This window comes from Microchirus variegatus (genome assembly GCF_963457635.1).
Source record: "Microchirus variegatus genome assembly, chromosome: 11".
NCBI classification, from domain to species: Eukaryota; Metazoa; Chordata; class Actinopteri; order Pleuronectiformes; family Soleidae; genus Microchirus; species Microchirus variegatus.
The window spans coordinates 23,515,902-23,528,566 of record NC_139812.1 but is presented as its reverse complement, the minus strand read 5'-3'; the positions used below and the strand labels follow the sequence as shown (position 1 = coordinate 23,528,566).

Genomic DNA, 12,665 nt, shown 5'->3' with positions numbered 1-12,665 from the left:
CGACTTTATTCTTCTAATATTCCGACTTTATTCTCATAATATTACGACTTTATTCCCTAAAGATTACGACTTTATTCTCATAATATTACGACTTTATTCCCTTAAGATTACGACTTTATTCTCATAATATTACGACTTAATTTTCTAAAGATTACGACTTTATTCTTCTAATATTACGACTTTATTCTCATAATATTACGACTTTATTCCCTAAAGATTACGACTTTATTCCTCTTATATTACGACTCCATTCTCATAATATTACGACTTTATTCCCTAAAGATTACGACTTTATTCTTCTAATATTACGACTTTATTCCCTAAAGATTACGACTTTATTCTTCTAATATTACGACTTTATTCCCTAAAGATTACGACTTTATTCTTCTAATATTACGACTTTATTCTCATAATATTACGACTTTATTCCCTAAAGATTACGACTATATTCTTCTAATATTACGACTTTATTCTCATAATATTACGACTTTATTCCCTAAAGATTACGACTTTATTCTTCTAATATTACGACTTTATTCCCTAAAGATTACAACTTTATTCTCATAATATTACGACTTTATTTTCTAAAGATTACGACTTTATTCTTCTAATATTACGACTTTATTCCCTAATGATTAAGACTATTCTCTAGATTATGACTTTATTCTCATAATATTACAACTTTCTCTAAAGATTACGACTTTATTCTCATAATATTCCGACTTTATTCCCTAATGATTAAGACTATTCTCTAGATTACGACTTTATTCTCATTATATTACGACTTTACGACTCTGGGAATACTAACGTACTAATGAATGAACAGTCTCTGCTTTTGTTATGTCACACACCTGCTGCACACAAACACAAAGGTCATAATCCCGTGTTTACCTGACAATGACTCCTGGCCTCAGATCAAAGTTCTTGTTGACAATATGGAGCAGCTCTGTCTCTGATTTCTGAGAGGAGCCGTGGGTGAACAAGGAGACGGACAGAGGGTGAGCCACTCCGATAGCATAAGACACCTGTGACACACCCCACACAGGACACAGTTATTAGTTATTAGGCTGTGATGCTTTTAAAAAACACTGAAGAGACTTAAACCTTTTAACTCTAACACACCTGAACCAGGACTCTCCTGCACAGTTTGGCTTTGACCAGAGACTTGGCAACCCATCGTGCGGCGTACGCAGCAGAACGGTCCACCTTTGAGAAGTCTTTACCGGAGAAAGCTCCGCCTCCGTGAGCTCCCCATCCTCCGTATGTGTCTACGATGATCTTCCTTCCTGTCACACCAGCATCACCCTGGTGGGCAAAAACATACATATATATATATATTTATATACTGTATATAGATTATAGAAAATGTTGTAAACACACAGGTTTGTTCAGCTATTCTTCTTAGGACACTGCATTGACTTTCACAACTTTATTCTTGAGAGATTACAACTTTATTTCTGAAAGATTACAACATAATTCTCATATTATTACAACTTTATTCTCATAATATTACAACTTTATTCTGATATTACGACTTTATTCTCTAAGGATTACGACTTTATTCTCATATTACGACTTGATTCTCATATTACGACTTTATTCTTTAGAGATTACGACTTTATTCTCAAAAGATTACGACTTTATTCTTTAAAGATTAAGACTTTATTCTCATAATATTACGACTTTATTCTTGAAAGATTACAACTTTATTCCCAAAAGATTACGACTTTATTCTCTAAATATTACGACTTTATTCTCATAATATTACGACTTTATTCTCAAAAGATTACGACTTTATTCTCATAATATTACGACTTTATTCTTTAAAGATTACGACTTTATTCTCTAAAGATTACAACTTTATTCTCAAAAGATTACAACTTTATTCTCAAAAGATTACGACTTTATTCTCAAAATATTACGACTTTATTCTCGAAAGATTACGACTTTATTCTTGAAAGATTACGACTTTATTCTCGAAGGATTACGACTTTATTCTCGAAATATTACGACTTTATTCTTGAAAGATTACGACTTTATTCTTAAAATATTACAACTTTATTCTCAAAATATTACAACTTAATTCTCGAAAGATAACAACTTTATTTTCTAAAGATTGCAAGTTTATTCTCATAATATTATGATTTCATTCTCACAAGATTACAACTTTATTCTCATAATAAGATACTTTATTCTCGTAATATATGACTTTATTCTAGAAAGATTACAACTTTATTCTTGAAAGATTACGATTTTATTGTCATAATATTACGACTTTATTCTTGAAAGATTACAACTTTATTCTTAAAAGATTACAACTTAATTCTCATAATATTACGACTTTATTCTCATAATATTACGACTTTATTCTCACCACTTTATTCTCATAATATTACGACTTTATGCTCCAAAGATTCCGACTTTATTCTCAGAAGAATGCCAAACTAAATAATATATATGCATGTTTTTTAGGGGACATTTTCACCTGAGGTCCTCCGATGACGAAGCGTCCACTTGGCTGCAGGTGGTAGATGGTCTTGTCGTCCAAATACTGAGCAGGGACCACAGCCTTGATCACCTGACACCATCAATAAACGATTAAAAATGAAAACCACAGGGACATGATGTGAATCTGATGTCATCATGGTGTGTTTTCAGAGTCTCTTACCTTCTCCTTCAGGATTTTCCTCTGCTCCTCCAGCGTGATGCAGTCATCGTGCTGGACGGAGATCACGATGGTGTGAACTCTTTTGGGGATGACGGCGCCGCCCTGCTGCTCGTAGTGCACGGTCACCTGTGTGGGAGAACCAGACATTCTTTATTAACTGACATTTATGGAATTCCCTGCTGCAGCAAACTGTATCATTAACAGCATTGTAATGTAACGACGTACAAATTCACATATCTGTACTTTACTTTGTTTATATTTCCAGTAACTTCTGCTTTTACTCCACTACATTTCCTCTAACTATCTTTGTTACGCGTAACGACCAAATAAAATCAGAAGAAGAGTTGCTATTACGGTCTGTATTAGTATATCGCTTAGAAATCTGAACTAACTGCTGCAGACACAGGTGTTTTTTTTTTGTTTTTTTACACCGAAGTCTCACAGGAGCCAGTGTTAATCTGATTTTCCTCAGCTGGTACTGGAATAAATCTCTTGGAAGACGCCCAGAGTAGAAACAATCTAATTCACATTGTGGCCAAAGTGATGTTGTGTTTGTTATTAACTTGTGCATGTGCTGTGATAATAGACTCCCCTTCTTCCGGTTCTCTGAATAACATCGATGCAGAAGTAAAAAAGACATACGTATATAATATATACAGCATGTTTATATGTATATATATATATATGTATATATATATATATATATATAAATACATATATATACATCCAATAGTTGCCTGGCTGCATGGTGTTGGCTAAATTGACAAAAAAAAGGCATAGGTTAGTATGTCATCCAAAAGTTCCCAAAAACCTCATATTATACTATGTTGTCCAAAATTTTACAATTTTTTGAAAAAAAAATTTTGGTGCAAAATTTGACCCAAATGTCATACTTTACTATGTCTTCCAAAATTAGAAAAAAACAAACAAAAAAAACATCATACTATACTATGTCATCCAAAATTTGACAATTTGTTTGAAAAAATCTTTTTGGTCCAAAATTTGACCAAAGCGTCATAATATACTATGATGTCCAAAATGTAACAATTTTTTTGAAAGAAAATTTTTTGGTCTGAAATATGATCAAAAACATCATACTATACTATGTTTTCCAAAATTTGACAATTTTTTTGAAAAAAAATGTTGTTGCAAAATCTTACCAAAATGTCATACTCTACTAATGTCATCCAAAATTTGACCATTTTTTTGAAAAAATATTTTTGGTCCAAAATTTGACCAAAGCGTCATAATATACTATGATGTCCAAAATGTAACAATTTTTTTGAAAGAAAATGTTTTGGTCTGAAATATGACCAAAAACATCATACTATACTATGTTGTCCAAAATTTGACAATTCTTTTGAAAAAAAAATGTTTGTGCAAAATTTTACCAAAATGTCATACTATACTATGTCATCCAAAATTTGACAATTTCTTTGATAAGACACTTTGGTCCAAAATTTGACCAAAACATCATATTATACTATGTCGTACAAAACTTTTGTGACAATTTTTTTTTGTACAAAATTTGACAAAAAAAGTCATACTTTAGAATGTCGTCCAAAATTGCAAAAAAATTTGTGTTTTAAAAAAAAATGGGGATTGGGTGCCTTGCTCGGGGGCACCCCAGCCCTTCACCTGGCAGGTACTCGGCCCGGCAACCTTAAGTAGCCACACTGCTCACATGCTTGGCTGTGTCCTCACCTGTGTTTTGGAGTCGGGACGCAGCCAGGGGACAGTGCCGTTGCGTCTGAGCTCAGCCATCTTTGAGTTGAGCTTGTGGGCCAACATGATGGTGAGAGGCATGCACTCCTCGGTTTCATCTGTGGCGTAACCGAACATCAGACCCTGAAGAGACACAGAGAGCGAATCAGAGTGGGAACAGAAAGATCCAGAGTGTCATGACACAGAACAGAAAAATAAAGAAATAAAACACACTGTGATAGAAACCTGTAGCTTTTTTTGTCCACATCACTACTGATAATAAACCTGAAAACAGCATTACATCGTCTTGTACCTGTCACTTTAAGAGTGAGTCAGACAAACTGTGGTAGTAGTTGTTTTCTTTTCTTCCACTATCAGCCGATCTTGCAGCCGATCTGGTCATCATTAGCAGATGTACCTGGTCTCCAGCTCCAATGTCCTCCTCGTGTCGGTCGATGTGGACGCCCTGAGCGATGTCTGGACTCTGCTGCTCCAGAGCCACCAGCACGTTACACGTCTTATAGTCAAAACCTGCAGGGAGACAGTGGAGCGTTTGAGACAAGTCGAGATTTTTTTTGTCACAAACCGGGACCAAGACTTACAATATTATATAGAAAAAGACCAAAACGTCATACTATACTATGTCGTCCAAAATATTGAAACACTTTTGGAAAAAAAAAGGTGGTTCCAAAATTTGACCAGAATGTCATACTATACTATGTTGTCCAAAATTTGAAAAAAAAACGTCATACTATACTATGTCGTCCAAAATTTGAAAAAAAATCATGTTTTTTTGCTAAAAATTTTTGGGTACAAAATTTGACCAAAACATCATCTTTTGACCATTTTTTGCAAAAAATATTTGGGTCCAAAATTGGACCAAAACGTCATACGTCTATGTTGTCCAAAATTTGAGAACATCTTTGATAAAAAAATTTGGGTTCAAAATTTGACCAAAACGTCATACTATACTATGTCGTCCAAAATTTGAAAAAAAAAATTTGGCCCAAAACTTTACCAAAATGTCATACTATACTATGTCGTCCAAAATGTGACAATTTTTTTGCTAAATTTTTTTGGGTCCAAGACTTGACCAAAACGTCCTACTATACAATGTTGTCCAAAATTTGAAAACATTTTTGAAAAAAAAATTTGGTCCAAAATTTGACCAAAATGACATACTATACTATGTCGTCCAAAATTTGAAAATATTTTTGAAAAAAAAGAATTGGGTCCAAAACTGACCAAAATGTCATACTATACTATGTTGTCCAAAATTGGAAAAAAATGTCATAGTTTACTATGACGTCCAAAATGTGACAATATTTTTGCTAAAAATTTTTGGGTCCAAAATTTGACCAAAACGTCATACTATACTATGTCGTCCAAAATTTGCAAACATTTTTGTAAAAAAAAATTTGGGTCCAAAATTTGACCAAAACGTCATACTATACTATGTCTTCCAAAATTAGAAAAAAAACAAAACAAAACATCATACTATACTATGTTGTCCAAAATTTGACCAAAACGTCATACTATACTATGTCGTCCAAAATTTGAAAACATTTTTGTAAAAAAAAAGTTGGGTCCAAAATTTGACCAAAACGTCATACTATACCAGGGGTCACCAACGTGGTGCCCGCGGGCACTTGGTAGCCCGCGGGCAGCCAATACGGTGCCCGCGGGCTCACTTCACTTCACCTCATTTGCATGTATCCGTATGATCGCTCAGTAAAATATCTTTGATATTGTTTATAAAAACTGGTAATCGTTAGGAGTAAGCACTGGAATTAATGTGTATGCAGTTGAATGCATAATATTAATCATTTAAATGGTAAACAAACAAAAAAATATTATATGGTAGCCCTCCATATTATTTTTTACCCTTAAGGTAGCTCTCTGTCTCAAAAAGGTTGGTGACCCCTGTACTATACTATGTCGTCCAAAATTTGAAAACATTTTTGAAAAAAAAAATTGGGTCCAAAATCTGACCAAAATGTCATACTATACTATGTTGTCCAAAATTGGAAAAAAATGTCATAGTTTACTATGACGTCCAAAATGTGACAATTTTTTTGCTAAAAATTTTTGGGTCCAAAATTTGACCAAAACGTCATACTATACTATGTTGTCCAAAATTTGCAAACATTTTTGGAAAAAAAAATTGGGTCCAAAATTTGACCAAAACGTCATACTATACTATGTCGTCCAAAATTTGAAAACGTTTTTGTAAAAAAAAATTGGGTCCAAAATTTGACCAAAACGTCATACTATACTATGTCTTCCAAAATTAGAAAAAAAAACAAAACAAAACATCATACTATACTATGTTGTCCAAAATTTGACCAAAACGTCATACTATACTATGTCGTCAAAATTTGAAAACATCTTTGAAAAAAAAAATTGGGTCCAAAATCTGACCAAAATGTCATACTATACTATGTTGTCCAAAATTGGAAAAAAATGTCATAGTTTACTATGACGTCCAAAATGTGACAATTTTTTTGCTAAAAATTTTTGGGTCCAAAATTTGACCAAAACGTCATACTATACTATGTTGTCCAAAATTTGCAAACATTTTTGGAAAAAAAAATTGGGTCCAAAATCTGACCAAAATGTCATACTATACTATGTTGTCCAAAATTGGAAAAAAATGTCATAGTTTACTGACGTCCAAAATGTGACAATTTTTTTGCTAAAAATGTTTGGGTCCAAAATTTGACCAAAACGTCATACTATACTATGTCGTCCAAAATTTGAAAACGTTTTTGTAAAAAAAAATTGGGTCCAAAATTTGACCAAAACGTCATACTATAATATGTCTTCCAAAATTAGAAAAAAACCCAAAACAAAACATCATACTATACTATGTTGTCCAAAATTTGACCAAAACGTCATACTATACTATGTCGTCCAAAATTTGAAAACATTTTTGTAAAAAAAAATTGGGTCCAAAATTTGACCAAAACGTCATACTATACTATGTCGTCCAAAATTTGAAAACATTTTTGGAAAAAAAAATTGGGTCCAAAATTTGACCAAAACGTCATACTATACTATGTTGTCCAAAATTGGAAAAAAATGTCATAGTTTACTGACGTCCAAAATGTGACAATTTTTTTGCAAAAAATTTTTGGGTCCAAAATTTGACCAAAACGTCATACTATACTATGTCTTCCAAAATTTGAAAACGTTTTTGTAAAAAAAAATTGGGTCCAAAATTTGACCAAAACGTCATACTATACTGTCTTCCAAAATTAGAAAAAGAACCAAAACAAAACATCATACTATACTATGTTGTCCAAAATTTGACCAAAACGTCATACTATACTATGTCGTCCAAAATTTGAAAACATTTTTGTAAAAAAAAATTGGGTCCAAAATTTGACCAAAACGTCATACTATACTATGTCGTCCAAAATTTGAAAACATTTTTGAAAAAAAAAATTGGGTCCAAAATCTGACCAAAATGTCATACTATACTATGTTGTCCAAAATTGGAAAAAAATGTCATAGTTTACTATGACGTCCGAAATGTGATAATTTTTTTGCTAAAAATTTTTGGGTCCAAAATTTGACCAAAACGTCATACTATACTATGTTGTCCAAAATTTGCAAACATTTTTGGAAAAAAAAATTGGGTCCAAAATTTGACCAAAACGTCATACTATACTATGTCGTCCAAAATTTGAAAACGTTTTTGTAAAAAAAAATTGGGTCCAAAATTTGACCAAAACGTCATACTATACTATGTCTTCCAAAATTAGAAAAAAACCCAAAACAAAACATCATACTATACTATGTTGTCCAAAATTTGACCAAAACGTCATACTATACTATGTCGTCCAAAATTTGAAAACATTTTTGAAAAAAAATTGGGTCAAAAATTTGACCAAAACGTCATACTATACTATGTCGTCCAAAATTTGAAAACATTTTTGAAAAAAAAAATTGGGTCCAAAATCTGACCAAAATGTCATACTATACTATGTTGTCCAAAATTGGAAAAAAATGTCATAGTTTACTATGACGTCCAAAATGTGACAATTTTTTTGCTAAAAATTTTTGGGTCCAAAATTTGACCAAAACGTCATACTATACTATGTCGTCCAAAATTTGCAAAAAAACGTCATAGTATACTATGTTGTCCAAAATTTGAAAAATTTCTTGAAAAAAAAATGTGTATAGAGGCCCATTTCCAGTGTTCTAATGGTACATTGTGTTTGCTAATGGCGTTAGAAGACTATTGGATGATTAGAAAACCCTTGAGAACCCTTGTGCAATGATGTTAGCACAGCTGAAAACAGCTTTGCTTGCACAGGAAGGCTCAGAGCGTGCTATTTTCTCACCTTTGTCTGAGTTGTCGTAGCCGATCTGCTTGATGGCTTCTCTGACCACCTTCTGGTAGTCCACGTTGGCTCGGGACGTGATCTCGCCGCAGAGCAGCACCATGCCGGTCTTACACACCGTCTCTATCGACACAATCGACACATTATATCCAATAAATGAATAATCCACTGGAACACGAGTTTCAGACTTTGGCCTGGCACAATAATACAATAATCTCATCAATGTCTCGCAGACTCGAATTCCCGGTGCGATTCGGGTCACGGGGGTTTATTCTCGTCGAAAAACTCCATGACCTTGGTCTCACTGAGCACTCACTCAGTTTCTCTATTAGCGACTCTTTATTCGTGACACTGACGTAAATGCTGCGACTTGATGTACTTGATGAACTTGATGTGACGTGGGGACGTTTTTCACTCACCACAGGCCACTTTGGCGTCCGGGTCCTGCTTCAGGTGAGCGTCCAGGACAGCGTCGCTGATCTGGTCACAGATTTTGTCTGTGGAGAGAAGATTCACAGCGACGATGTTAGAAATAATGATTGTGCTGTGGTTTCTACACTCTTAGAAATAAAAGTACTAAGTAGAACCATATGTTCTTCGGCTTGTCCTCATTGGAGAACCCTTTTTGGCTCTAGGTTCTACCTGGAACCCTTTTGGAGGGTTCCACCAAGAACCCTTTTAAAACCCTTTATTCAGGAAAGGGGTTTTTAAGGGTTCTCTGGATCAAAATGGTTATTACTGGAACCATTAGTGTTACCAAGAACCCTTGAAAAACCCTTTCTTCGTGTGTCTGAAAGGGTTTTTCAGAAGCAAATGGTTCCAGGTAGAACCTCAGCCCTTGTAGAATGAACCCTTTTGGAACCCTTATTTCTAAGAGTTCTTTCACATTGAATTTCCCTTAAAATACATTAAACAACAACAACTTCATTATCCACTATGTGGCTCCGAATAACGTAAATTACAACATAAGTACAACATAACGTAACAATATCATAATTTAACCATTTAACAACGTGATAAAAGTAGTTTGGAAACCATCATGCTCATGTTTTAAAGTCTTTTAAAGTGAATTGTTCAGTGTTTTAAGTGCAAAATACGGACGTTTAAACTTATTTTAAAGGAGGACGGTGAGCTGGGAGTTTTAGTTGTGTTAGTTCCACGGTTTCCTCGGAGTAAAAAATGCATAAACCAGCGTATGCGATCTGAGTTTGCTCCATTTATTTTTTACGCCACTGTGTTTTAACGTTGGCTCAATATTCTCCTCAGGTGGTTTTTGGTATAAAAAAGTTAGAGAACGCAGCAGCAGCAGGAGGAGGAGGAGGAGGAGGAGGAGGACGATGCCCCCACACCAGCATCACTATAACACGTGTCACATCAGGAATCATCTACAGCTACATTGACTCACAGGTTCATATCTACTGTATCTGTGGTGTAAAGTGAAGTACGTACGCAGGTGGAAACACACGCTGGCCTCGTTCTGTGGGAACAGCACAGATTTCTGAGTTCTGTTATCGAATCAAAAGGCGTGCGTGTGTGTGTGTGTGTGTGTGTGTGTGTGTGCGTGTGCGTGTGCGTGTGCGTGTGCGTGTGCGTGTACGACTTCAGCCAAGGCCACAGGCTTCATGTCACCTGCACAGTTACTTAGAAATAGAAATGTATGTGATAAAAACTTCAGTGTGCAAACTGGGCGTGACATTTTTTTTTTTTTTTTTTAAAGACATTTTTGACATTTTCTTAAATAACTATAACTCTGGTAAAGGCCATCTTTTCCTATAGAACAATAATAATAATAATAATAATAATAAACTTTATTTGTAAAGCACCTGTCATACGAGGAGCTCTAAGTGCTTCAAAATAAATTGAAAAAAATACAATTTAATAAGAAAAGGGATGCATATACGACAATAAAACCCTGTTTTAACTGTGAAATTAAACAAAAGATGCAAATAAAAGAGTTAAAAAACAACACAGGGTGGAATAAAAGAGGCTTTTAGGGTTGGTATAATGTTGTGTGTGCACCTGTGTTTGGTGTTTTTTATTACTTGTATGTACAGTGTATATAGTTATATGGTCTTTTTTCCAAGTGTATACTACTGCATGTATAATTACCACGTAACAAAAGGCAATAAAAGAAAACTTCTGCTGCTGCTTAAAACATTCATATTTACATTAAAAATCCTGGTTTTTTAAAAAGTCTTTCTTTGAGTTCCTTTACATAACACTCACACTTGTCATGTTCTGACCTGATGTGTGTGTGTGTGTGTGTGTGTGTGTGTGTGTGTGTGTGTGTGTGTGTGTGTGTGTGTGTGTGTGTGTGTGTGTGTGTGTGTTTACTGATTATCAATGTAACACAGAGGACTTTGAAAGGTTACGGGTTTGTCAGAGGATTGCGACACAGCCAACACGGGTGTAGAGTGCACTTTAATGTTCATCGTCAGTGTGTTAACGTTATATAATCATTAATACACATTTAAAGGCTTATTAATATACTCTATGTATACTTTTTTTTAAGTACATTTGAGCTTCATTGGATGAAAACAGCAGCATTTCATTTGCCAGGTGTGGAAAAAGTCAAAGATTTATTTATCTTGACAGGCTACAGTGTAATAATATAATAATTATTATTATACATCAGTGAGGGTTGGGACACACACAAAGAAAGAAAGAATTAACTTTATTCAAAAAGTGGTGTTGACAGTAGGAGCAGCTGCTGATATCAGACACAGCCCAGTGTGTCATTGATTAAAGTTGAGTTAGTTTAGTGTGTTACTTATATGAAAGAGACTCAAGGTAAAGATTGTTAATATTTTTGGATTTTGACACACACTGTCAAAGTTAACACACAATACTTGTAAGACAACGTGTGTGTGTTTTTATTGGATGGACAACATTGAGGTTATTATTCCACTTTTTGCACGCCGATGTCAACATGAAAACCTGCAGCTGCAGAGTCCACATGTCCACACTCTGTCCCTGCTCCGACTTTTATTTTTCTCTTTAGCATGCAACCTTACACCACCCTGTCCCTCCCACACACACACACACCCCCCCCCACACACACACACACAGAGTCTGGTATCCATTACTTCAGAGGACATTGCATTAACTTGTGCCAAACAACAATGTCCTCGCCTCCAAATGGAATCATTTATCTTTCTCTTAACTTTGTTTTTTTTGGTTGTTATCCCCCATATTGTGATGTAGGTCCCCACAACAGGACTAAATACCTGACACACACATTCACACATTCACCTCCTGCAGCCCATTGGGCAGAGTGAGGGTGGGGGGGAACCAAGCACATGTTGCTGTGTGAATGGAATACCAACCAGGCTCCGAGCGTAATTACGCAGCACTGTGGAGTTATTTTGGACGCGCACTCAGACTTGTATGGAGCTTATTTAAATAAATACACTGCATGTTTTCCTTATATTTTAAAACACAAGTGTGTGTGTGTGTGTGTGTGTGTGTGTGTGTGTGTGTGTGTGTGTGTGTGTGTGTGTGTGTGTGTGCAGGTGAGGAAAAAATAAAAAATAAAAAAGTTTGATGAAAGTTGTGCAGCTCGTGGACACTCACCTGGATGTCCCTCTCCCACGGACTCCGACGTGAACATGAAAGAGCCATCGTCTAGAACATCAGTCAAGTCAGTCATGTTTCTTTCTTTTTTTGTTTTTTTTTTGTTTTCTTTTTTGTTTTCTTTTACAGGATCAGGTGTTTGACAAGACTGTGGGACAAGAAAGCTTCCTCTGGTCCAGACTGATCTGATCTGAGAGCTGCTTTATATTCCCCGCTGCTGCTGCTGCTGCTGCTGGGTCCCTTTAAGACAGAGATGACAGGAGGACAAACAGCCGTGCAGCCAACACACAAAGACTGTCCCACTCAACTCCACGTCCGTGGACACATAAGTGCAATATATATATGGCCTTAGCCTTACAGGACAGGCACGC

General features: G+C 35.0%; 1 protein-coding gene across 1 annotated transcript; it reads right to left on the bottom strand.

Moving 5' to 3' along the window:
- Positions 1-887: 887 nt before the first annotated feature.
- mat1a (methionine adenosyltransferase 1A) lies at positions 888-12,370 on the bottom strand (the record flags this gene model as incomplete). The annotated part of the gene is made up of 9 exons (XM_083897445.1): positions 888-1,025; positions 1,123-1,305; positions 2,486-2,578; positions 2,669-2,794; positions 4,373-4,516; positions 4,791-4,903; positions 8,722-8,844; positions 9,141-9,218; positions 12,295-12,370. The coding sequence occupies 9 exons, from the start codon at positions 12,368-12,370 to the stop codon at positions 888-890; spliced, it is 1,074 nt and encodes a 357-aa protein (XP_083753571.1).
- Positions 12,371-12,665: the final 295 nt, after the last annotated feature.